The 11276-nt window shown below is 43.8% G+C and overlaps 1 protein-coding gene across 2 annotated transcripts in view; it reads left to right on the plus strand.

Annotated features, from left to right (window-relative positions):
* The window catches only part of LDLRAD3 (low density lipoprotein receptor class A domain containing 3), a 231769-nt gene extending 225543 nt beyond the window's left edge, over positions 1-6226 (plus strand). For both annotated transcript variants that reach the window (XM_063095443.1, XM_063095444.1), the window contains exons 5-6: positions 3984-4329; positions 5611-6226. In XM_063095443.1, coding sequence (XP_062951513.1) covers positions 3984-4329; positions 5611-5821 — 557 coding nt within the window. In that variant the 3' untranslated portion in view covers positions 5822-6226. The remainder of the gene's footprint in view (positions 1-3983; positions 4330-5610) is intronic.
* The last annotated feature ends 5050 nt before the right edge of the window (positions 6227-11276 follow it).

Raw genomic sequence — 11276 nt, forward strand, 5'->3', positions numbered from 1 at the left:
CCCACTTTCCTCTTTAAGAAACACATCTTGGCTGGCTGGTTAGTTCAGTTAGAGCACAGTGTTGTAACATCAAGGTCAAGGGTTTGGATTCCTGTACTGGCCAGCTGCCAAAAAGAAAGAAAGAAAGAAAGAAAGAAACTCATCTCACTGGAAAGAAACTCAGTCCTTTTCTCCTCCCCTGCCCCCCAACTCATCCCCCAAATGGTGGCTCTCCCAGCTTCTATTACTGGTCCAGAGAAGTTGGTGAGTATAATGGTAAGGATGTGCATTAACTAGCTAAGAACTAGCATTAACTAGTTATGGATGATGAAAAATTCTGGAGATGGATAGTGGTGATCATTGCACAATAGCGTGTGTGCACGTAATGCCGCTGATCTGTACACTTAAAAATGGTTAAAATGGTAAGTTTTACGTTATGTATATTTTATCATCATAATAAATTTTAAAAAAATAACTAGCATTACTGAGTGCAAACCCTTGCCACGTACTGTGCTTGGCACTCGTGTATACATTGTACTTTACCCTCCCGATAAACCAGGAGATATGGCAGTGCTATTTACTCAGGACCATCACCGTTTTAAAGATGAGAAGGCTGAGGCTCATAAAAGTTAAATCACTTTCCAGAGCCCAGACAGCTAGAAGTGATGACTCCGGGATTTGACCCCAAGTCTCTGTGACTCTGCAGCTCTGTATGCAAGACAACAAAATAAAGAAAGTATTTTAGTTTAAGCCTGAATTCTGAAACACACTCACACAAGCCCCACCCAGCTTTTAATTATCAAGGCTGAGAAGAGATAGAAGTACAACAGAATCCCTGAGTGACAGCTGATTGTCTCCAGAAAAATCCCAAACTGCCTCCCTCTCTTAACGATTAGGCAGCATGACTCTGCCTTTCTGTTGGAGTCATGTTTGCTTCTTCCTGTACATTTAATCATTGAAATGATGACCACCAGACTCTTTGTAGCTTTTAGTCCATATTTGGGTGTGGCCAGAAAGAAAAATTAACACAGAGAGCTGGGAGCTTGAGGGAGAAGGTTGTCATTTGTCTCAAATTAGGATTATTTGGCAAATCAGCAAATATTAAAACTGGAAAAGAGAGAAGATAGTGTGTTTTGCACCTTATGGTTTTTTGAAGGAGAACTATCTGGGTTCCAGTCCTGGCTCCTCTGCTACCTCTTATGTGACCTTAGACAAGTTAATTCACCTCTCTGAGTCAATTGCTCATCCAAAAAATAAGAATAATAATAGCATGCACTTTACCGGGGTGTGTGAGTAAAACCAATTTTTTTTTCGTTGAGCTGTATGCATTTATTGAGTGCCTACTGTGTGCCAAGCGCCATCATACACTCTGGGGATACAGTGATGAACAAAATAGACACAAAGCTAGCAAGGAGGGGTGGAGTAAGGCACTTAGCCTGTGCCCAAACAGAAGACATGAGCCGCCAGTGGAGGTGCTGCTGCTGCTACTTCACATCTACATTTTGGCCCCTGGGGACTCACTGAAACCTCCTCACTGCTTTGCAGGGGGAACAACTATCTGGTTGTGGTCACCAGATTTACCCACTTGGGCTGCACTAGTTTGTCCTACATGCTAGGCCACAACAATGGGTGGTTGAGATTCTTCTGCAAAGACGAGGGGTCCCCAGCTTTCTATGAGAGGCGCTCTGGTTTCCTATGCCCACCTGGACCTTACTGTGGTTGCCAGGTGTATCTTGCTGACTGGGAAGCCCCTTACCTGAGTATTGGAAGTGTGGCTCATTCATACACATGGAGAGGAGGATATGAGCAACTGCAGGGGGCACATATAGACTTTCACCCTTGGACCTCTGAGGAAATGCCAGCAGGCGGCCTACCAGGTCTTGCTGGGGAGCTGCCAAGCAGAGTGTTGGGGGAAGGCTCTGAATTCAGACCCCTGGGCTCAAATCATGCACCTCTCCTTACCTCCTGTCAACCTAAAATAAGAGAGAGTGGCTCTCAAGATAAATGAATTTATTCAGGAATGAGCAGCGGATTATAATCTGGAATGTGCATGCTATCGTAGATTACAGACACATCCGAGGAGGTTAGGGCAAGGAGAAGCTTTGAAAGGCAAAGGGAGTTTACCTAAGCTGTCCTGAAATGAAGTTCATTAGCCATGGAGGCTCGTCGCAGGAGGTGGCAGCTACTCATTGGTAACACTGACTGTTGTTGGGGAGATGTCTTGATAGAAGCATCTTATCTGGAATTGCTTGTGCTGTCAGTGAATTCTGGTAGTAGTTCTTATCACTGGCATACGTGCAAAAGGACTTTCAGAGAGTCCTTGTAATTAATAGTTCTTCTCTCAGACGTACAAGGGCACTTCAAAAAATTCACAAAGTTTTTGAAGTACCCTGATACAAGCATGAGATCCCCTTCTCCATGATCTCCCAGCTCTGCTTTAGTCTGGGTCTGACATAAGTGACTCCATCTTGGCATCAGCAGCTTTCATACTCCAAGCTGGGTGACCTTGGTCGGGAACTGACCTTCCTGAGCTTCATTTTTCTCATCTTACAAAGAGGGAAATTACAGCACCTACTTCATGGAGTTGTTAAGAGGCAAGGAGATGTGATAAACCGTATACTTGTATGTATTGAACACACTTAATATAGCACAATGTGTCAGCTGTTGTTGTCAGTGCTTCATAATTATTGATTCATTTCATGCTTGCTGGCTTAGTCCATTTTCTGTTGCATATAACAGAATATCTGAAACTGGGTAATTTTTAAAGAAACAATTTATTTCTTACAGTTGTGGAGGCTGGGAAGTCCAAGGTCAAGGCACATCTGGTGAGGGCCTTCTTCTTGGTGGGGAGTCTCTACAGAGTCCTTGGCACACATGGTATCACATAACAAGGGCTGGGCAAGAGCATTTCTATGTGCTCACTTGCTTTCCTTATAAAGCCACCAGTTTACTCCCTGATACCCTGTTAAACCATTAACTCATTAATCTATGAATGGATTCATCCAATCATGAAGGCATAGTCCTCGTGATCTGATCACCTCTTAAAGGCCATATTGGGGATTAAGCTCCAGCATGAGCCTGGGGGACATTTGAACCATAGCACTTGCAGAAGCCCAGAGAGCTAGGGACTATTACTATCCCGATTTTGCAGCCCCGAGAGGCAGTACTTCCCAAAGGCACACAGCTAGTAAGTTGGGGGGCTGGGATTTTAATCTGGCTCCGGAGCCATGCTGTTAGCCTGCACTGTGCTGGCTTTCTATCTCGAAAGTTCCACATGGGGCCCACATAAAATAAATGCTCTACAGACATAAGGAATCCCAGATGTACCTACCTGTGTTCTTGATGTGTGGTATATTATGCATTTCCAGTGAAAAACTGATTTCCGCCACAAGAACTCTCACTCTTATTCTCTGGATATTACATTTCCTAGGCTGATGTTTTAAAGCAACTTTATTGAAGTATCATTTACAATGCATAAAATTTACCCATTTTAGGTGTATAATTCAATGATCTTTATTAAATTTACTTATTGGTACAACCACCACCATAGTCCAGTTTTAGAACATTCCCATCACCCCAGCAAGATCCCTTATACCTGTTTACAGTTAATTCTCATTTCCTCTCCCTGCCCCAGGTAACCACCTATCTACTGTCTATAAATTTGCCTTTTTTGGACATTTCATATAAATGAAATTATACAATATGTAGTCTTTTGTATCTGACTTATTTTACTGCGTAACTTTTTTGAGGTCATCCATGTTGTAGCATGTATCAGTACTTACTACTTTTTATGGCCAAATAATATGCCATCGTATGGCTATACCACATTTTGTTTATCCATTTATCTGTTGAGGGAAATTTGGGTGGTTTTCACTTTTTGGTGGTTTTCACTGTTGTAAATAGTGCTGCTGTGAACATGTGCATGCAAGACCTGGGGCTGACTTGAAACGCAAAGGTGAGCCACATCGGTAACCCTCTTCTCTCCTTCCCTCTCCTCTTCTCAGAACCAGGCAGCGGGCAAGTGTTCGTGACTTCGGAGAACCAGCTGGTGTACTACCCCAGCATCACTTACGCCATCATCGGCAGCTCCGTCATCTTCGTGCTGGTGGTGGCCCTGCTGGCCCTGGTCTTGCACCACCAGCGAAAGCGCAACAACCTCATGACGCTGCCAGTGCACCGACTGCAGCACCCTGTACTGCTCTCCCGCCTGGTGGTCCTGGACCACCCCCACCACTGCAACGTCACCTATAATGTCAACAACGGCATCCAGTACGTGGCCAGCCAGGCCGAGCAGAACGCCTCGGATGTAGGCTCCCCGCCCTCCTACTCAGAGGCCCTGCTGGACCAAAGGTGTGTGCTGGATGGAAGAGACTGGGGGAGGGAGGTCATCTAATGGCAGAGGGGACTATGTGCACACACCTGGGCACTAGATCTTGCCAATAGCAGCGTATGACATTTACTGAGTCCTTGCAGAATGCTCCATGTGTATCATCTCATTCAGTTCTCTCAATGACCCACTGAGGGTCTATATTTGCCGACCCACTGAGAGTCTATATTTCTATAAATAATAAATATAGTTCTATATTTGCCTTGATTTTACAGTTGAGGAAACTGAGGCTCTGGGTGTTAAGTTACTTGTCTGAGGACATATAGTTAGGATGCTCCTCCTTGGTAATGCCACACTGGCACACATTCAGGCCACTGAGAAGCTACCGCAGAACAGTGCCCCGGACACATGAGAGGTTTGATTAATATTTGTTGAGTGAACAAATGCATGAATTAGTGAATGGATAAGAAAAGATAAGCCCCTCAACTTTGCTTGGCTTTATCTATGAAATAAAGAGGGTGGAATAGAGTATTGCTAAGCTTTTGTAGGCAGTAGAACCCTCATTCATGGAATTGTACAAGAAATCCCAATATATACAGCCAAAAAGCAGAGTTCGGTAGCTGAAGTGGGTGGTGGACCTAAATGCTGCTTGGCATCCCTCTTCCCCCAAGCCCGGGACTTGCTGTGTATGGCACTAGGCATTTTGCAGACCATGTTCCTGGGCTGACTGGGCTTCCCCTGGGACCCTCTCCAGGGGCAGCTCTTGTAATGTTTAATCTTCGTTTTCTCTCCTCATAGAAGGTAAACAGAGCTTCAGGGGTCAGGGGGAGGGGGTGGTGCTTAAAGTTCTTTTTGCAAACACGTCTAAGAATACAGGACCTCATCACCTAATAAAGTTCCCAGTCCTAACCTCTTCATTTTGACCATCCAGTGTAGAGTATGGTTGAAATCGCCAAATCTGGAGGTAGAATGCCTAGGTTCAAATCCCAGCAGAGCTGCTTCCTAGCTATTTGTGATCCTGGGCAAGCCATTTAATGTTCCTGTCCCTCAGTTTCTTCACCAATACAGTGGGCGTGAAAGTGATGCCTACCTCATAGCATTCTTGCAAGCATTAAATAAGGTTATGCACGTCAGGTACAAGGCACAGTGCCTGATGACTCACAGTAAGCCTTCAAAGAGTAAATGAGAGCTAAAAAATAAAATGGGCTGAAGTTGGCTTTGGGTCCACGTGTCCTGCCTTGTCCTGACTCTGATGTGTTCTCTCTCCATTGCCCTGCTGCCCTAACCCCCTTTCTCCATTGCAGACCCGCGTGGTACGACCTTCCTCCACCGCCCTACTCTTCCGACACCGAGTCTCTGAACCAAGCCGACCTGCCCCCTTACCGCTCACGGTCGGGGAGTGCTGACAGCACCAGCTCCCAGGCAGCCAGCAGCCTCCTGAGTGTGGAAGACGCTGGCCACAGCCCAGGGCAGACCAGGGACTCTGTGCCCAGCCAGGGCACTGAAGAAGTATAAAATCCGGTTATTCCAAAGTCCATATGGGTTAATCTGCTCTGACTTGCTACCATTCTAACAACGTGTGCTCACGGGGAGCTCCTGAAGCACCTTTAACGGTATCTCAAGTTGCAGTTTGGGGTGTCAGCTGTTTTTCCATTTCTCTCCTCCCCCAGATTTCAGGGATGTTCTTTGGAGGGCAACCTGGCATATTTCTGGCCTGTCAGTTGACATGAACTATTGTGCATCTTTCCTGCGAGGTCACTCTTCCTCTGGGGCCCAGGATCACAACCTCACACTCCACATCATTCCTGTGTTAGTGTTGGAATCCCTTTGAGTAGGAGTCATAAATTTGCAGGCAGCAGAATAAAACAGTGTTTGAGTAGTCTGTGAGGAAGCAGTGTTTCTGTGCCTTGTTGGCTGTTCAGAAGGGCAGAAGACCCTGGACTAAGTTCTTTCTGCTGGCTGCTCCCTTATAGCTCCATCTGGGGTTGGGGTTGGATGATCCTACCAGGAGGCCATCCCTGGGTGGCTACCCTGAAAAGAATCCAGGTGGTCATCAAAACCTGCCTTGCACTATCCTATTCATTGCTCAGTTCAGGGGAGGCAGTAGCCAAAGAAGGCTTTGGACATGAGCAACATGCTTCAGCAGTCAGCAGTGTCAGTGTGGTTTTGTGAAGGACTCTGAAACCATCTAATCCGGATAGATTCTGGCTTTAACATTTTGCCCCAGAATCCTCATTTTGAGAGCTTTCTCAGCAGTGCATATCATCAGTCTCATCCCAGAATAGGCTGGGAGCCCCTGCCGTAAGTTTACCAAGTTCTCAGTTCCTAAAATGCGGGCTGCCGAGAGCCTAGGTCAGCCTCAGCTCCACTGCCTCTTCCCTGGTTTCTGGATCATCGCCCTCCTAGCTGACTTGCCTGTAGCCAAGGAATGAGGACCCAATTTGAGTTGGCCAAAAATCTGATCTGGCCATTTGTCCCTGTAAACCACACTCGGCCTGTCTTGCTCATGCATGCAGCGTCAACACTAGTCTCCTAAGTTCTCTGAGCACATGGAAGTCTATTTTACCTGTGCGTTTGGACTTGAGGACACTGGTTTCTAACACACATGAGAGCCATATTCAATACCTCCTGTGAGAGCTCCTGGCTGCCTGCAGTGCACATGCTCCTGTCTCCAAGGTCCCAGTACCGGTGCCTCTAGATAGAGTTAGGGTTAGTTTCAGACCTCTCCTAACGTCCTCGTAGTTTGTCCTCTGAGATAGAGGGGCAGTAGACAATTTGGAGTCAAGATTTTCCATTTGGATTTTTTTTTTTAATCTTTTAGAAATGCATTTGAAACAGTGTGTTTGTTTTTTCCCTTCTAGTTAAGGGACTATTTATATGTGTATAGGAAAGCTGTCTCTTTTTTTGTTTTTCCTTTTGTGAGGTCCAAAGAAAGATGCAAAGGAGATCACGCCTTTGCCCCGCTGATCCCTGTGATAACAAGTCACTCCAGACTAACCTGTGTGCCAGGCATCTGTGCATTGTTGCACTTTGAAATTATTTATCGAGTTCTTGAAGGATGCAGAAAGAGGGACTCAGCTCTCCCTCTGTTCCTAGTTTCTGTTTGTGCTAGTTTTCTTCTTTCTCTGTGCCCAGCCAGCCACAGGGCCCACCCCCTGAGGGAATAATGGGTAAAAACTTAGGCATCATTTGGCAAAAAACCACACTGACTGATGAGGAACAAAACTGGAACCAGGTGGAGCCACTCGGGCAGCTGTCACCCAATCAAGGCTTCCTTCCACAGCCGAAGCAATTTTCAGTAACCTGTTTGATGCTAATTAAAACGAAGCCTGCAGGAAGTGGAGATGAAGTGGCATTCAACGATCCTGTTCTGTAGACTTTTATTTCTTTTTTTAACCAAATCCAAAGTGTGTTACAGGAAAGCCAGCCACTTGGTGTTTTGTTGTTTTTTAGGTTTTTTTTTTTTTTTTTTTTAAGCAAAGGAAAGGAATCCACGTCACTTGTATCTTTCATTTTAAAAATAGCATATGAGTTATTTTCTGAGTAATCCAAGAAAGAAGGAACTTTTTTGATGGTAGCCAGAGTGTGTTAGGAACTCTGGCTGAACATTTCATCTCCTATTAGTCAGAAGGGCTTTATTTCTCCCTTTGATGGGCCCCTGCTTCGTTCTGGTGCTTTGGAAGTTGTTTAGAGGAAAGGATTCTAATTTTAATTAATTGTGCAGTGAGTTAATCTCAATGCGCTTTTCTGCTTCCAGGCATCTTAGGAAAAACAAATGGTTTTAGTAGATAAGGGGAGCCTATTAATGTTTTTTAAAACAAACACAGGGACATTTTTATTATAGATTTGATTTTTTTTAATGAATGTTTTTAAAAATATTTAGGACACCAAAGCTGAGGGTTTTTCCCCCCTACTCAAGATGGCAAATCCATGGCCAGAAATATTTTTTAACTCATTCCAACCAGGATGTTTTTAATACATTGCCTAAATCTACTCTAACCAGAAAAACGATCTCTGCTCTCTTTTCTCAAATGAGATCAGTGTTTTATTTTAGCATTAAAATAGTTTCACTGTGATTGTTAGCTTATTGCCTGACTCTACTCCCTGTACCTTGAAATTGACATTTTAAAAAAATGCAACTAAGTGGTTAATAAATAGTGTGTGTTGTTCCAAGTTCATGTAAACTGGAAAGGCTGTGTGCGGTTGTTTTTTGTTTTGGGGTTAGGCTTGGTTTTTTTGTTTTTTAATTTTTATACATTCAAATAAACTTGCAGTTTCATTCTTTCTATTGGTGTGAATGGTTCTTGACCCCCTTTTCTCCTCGATAGCAATATAAAGAGTTGACAGTTATTTCTTTCATAACTTCTGCAATGAATGTATACCATAATAAAATGAGAAAAAAAGAATACATTGGTCGGACCTCAAAATGTAATGGACGCTTAAGGATCACAGCTGGTACAGTCAGAATACAGAGGTGAGGTTGTGGATGCCAGTGTTATGGGCGCTGGGACGTGAGTTTGGAAGATGGGTGGGTGTTAGTCCCTTTGCTACAGCATTGTTTGAGAGAAAAGGGCAAGAGGCTGTGATAATTGTAACAGATTCTGACCACATATTTGGGGGCACACTATAGCTCTTGCACAGGTGTCCTGGTAATTAGTTTTAAGCCACAGATGGCTCAAATTGGCCTCACCAACGATAGGAATGTACTTATGCTCTTTTAAGTCTAGTTTTGGAGCCACATGTTGACTGATGCAGCGGGGACAGTTGCGTGGGAGTCAGGATGCCCAGTAGGCCACCACCACCACCCATGAACAGGAGAGGTAACTCCAGCCTTGGCCAGAATTGAAACCCACATGGAAATCCAAGTGCAGGACCTGCAGAACCAAGATGCAGATCCTGTGTTGGTCCCCAGCTCTCTCAAAAAGAAGACTAGACTACCAGACAGGGGTATCCCTAGTATATACTATGTCATTTCCTGCCCCAAGTGGTCTAGAGTAGATCTTCCCAAGCATTATGCCCCAATGCATAATGAGTAAAGTACTCATTCCTTCATCCCTCAGGGTATGTTATGAATACCATTTTTTATAGATACCAGGTGAGGAAACAATTGTAAAACACCAATCTAGAGCAGGGGTTGGCAAACTTTCTATAAAGAGAAAGGTAGTAAATATTTTTGGCTTTGTGGTCATATGGTCTCTGTACCAACTACAAAAACAGCCATAGACACATAAGTATGATGCATAAATAGATAGGTGTGGCTGAATTCCAATAAAACTATTTACAAAAACAGATGGCTGGCGGATTTAGCCCATGGGGTATAGTTTGTCAACCCATGATCTGAAGGATCATTCCCACATTAGGTTCATGGATCTAAAGCTAAGAGCACTGTAGAAAACAAACAGTCATGTTATGATTTGGGCTATCAGAACCCATGAAATGACACATTGAAATGGCACCAACTCCCCAAAAAATAAAAATTAGAAGAACTCATGAAGCAGGCAATTCAAGGCCCTTTGAAATGAGTTGGAATTGACTTTATTAGCTCTTTTCCATTGAATAAGAAAATACAGTATTAAGACGAATAGGGCTTTATTAAAGAGATCCTAAACAGTTGGGTTGAATGTAGGATCCTAGTCAGAAAACTACTCTCACTGGGCAAGGATAAACTCAGACAATAGTCTGCCTTTTAGAGAAAGTCCATGGGGATGAGTGACCTGTGAGGTATTGTCCATCTTCATTTAGCTTGCAACCCACAGCCAAGGCAGTACATTCAGAAAGTAAACTGAATGAGAAAGAGAGAGATTCAGATGGCTGCAGAGGAGGTGTCATGAGTGTATGTAAGGAAAGGATAAGTACCAAATGGGAACCTCAGCAGAAAGGTCGATGAGAAAATATATTGACTCCCTTGACATCCTCTTGTTAAATAAATTTATGGGACATTAATTAGAACTCCCAGTTATAAGTGATAGAAATCCAACTCTTGTAAGATTAATTACATTAAATTTTATAAGATGTATTGTCTAATGCAACCAAGTCCAAGGGTATACGGAACTGTTTGTTTCAAGCAGGGCTGGGGTCAATTGCTCAACAGCTGTCATTAGGAATGTTTTTCCCTTTCTCGTTTCTCATCCATGCTTTGCTCAGTGTTGTCTTCATCAAAGAGAGAGTCTCAGAAGGTCCAGGTTCATGATCCCAGAATAGACACTCTCCTAGAATCTATAGAAATTCCTTTATGGACTTGTGATTGTTCATCCTTGGTCATGTGACCACTGCTATAGGTGGGATTCAGTCCCTTGATTAACAGCCCCACCCAGATTACATGGAGAGAGAAAGGGGCAATTCCCATATGGAAGTGTCTGGTAGCAGACAAAATACCAATATATCTACTGTAGCACCTCACCAAAGGATGGGACCCACAACTGGCTGGCATAATTTCTAATACACATAAGAAAATATCATAAAAGCTTCAAGCAACATAGCCCATAGCACTAAATGGTCTGAAAGGAGCAGAGGCAATGTTACAGTGAAAATGTCAAGAGACTCCACAGCCTTTCTCTAAACCTATGAGGCAAAGTCAGTTTCAAACTATGGGCATATTGGGCTTGGGTCATGTGTGCTTTTGTGAGATGGTCATCTGGGGTAGGTCACACAAACATGAATAAAGCCATATAGGAGTTCTACCCTAAAGATACCTGAAATACATCATGGGCTGCAGAACTGTCCCCAAACCCCTGAAAGTACTGACATGGGGCAATTATCTCACCATGATAATCCCAACCTGCACAATATTTTTAAGCTGATAGATCAGACATACATTCTCAATAAATCACCTTTGTCAAGCTACCCTAAGACCTAGACTTAAGTATGCATGTTGTTAACTAGGCTTTCCATACTTAACCCTTTTATCTTCACCTAAGAGCTAGGATGCATCAATGTCTACCGAGTCACCCCTTGGAAATCTGGGGCAGCT

The sequence above is a fragment of the Cynocephalus volans genome, chromosome 4 (assembly GCF_027409185.1).
Source record: "Cynocephalus volans isolate mCynVol1 chromosome 4, mCynVol1.pri, whole genome shotgun sequence".
NCBI lineage: Eukaryota > Metazoa > Chordata > Mammalia > Dermoptera > Cynocephalidae > Cynocephalus > Cynocephalus volans.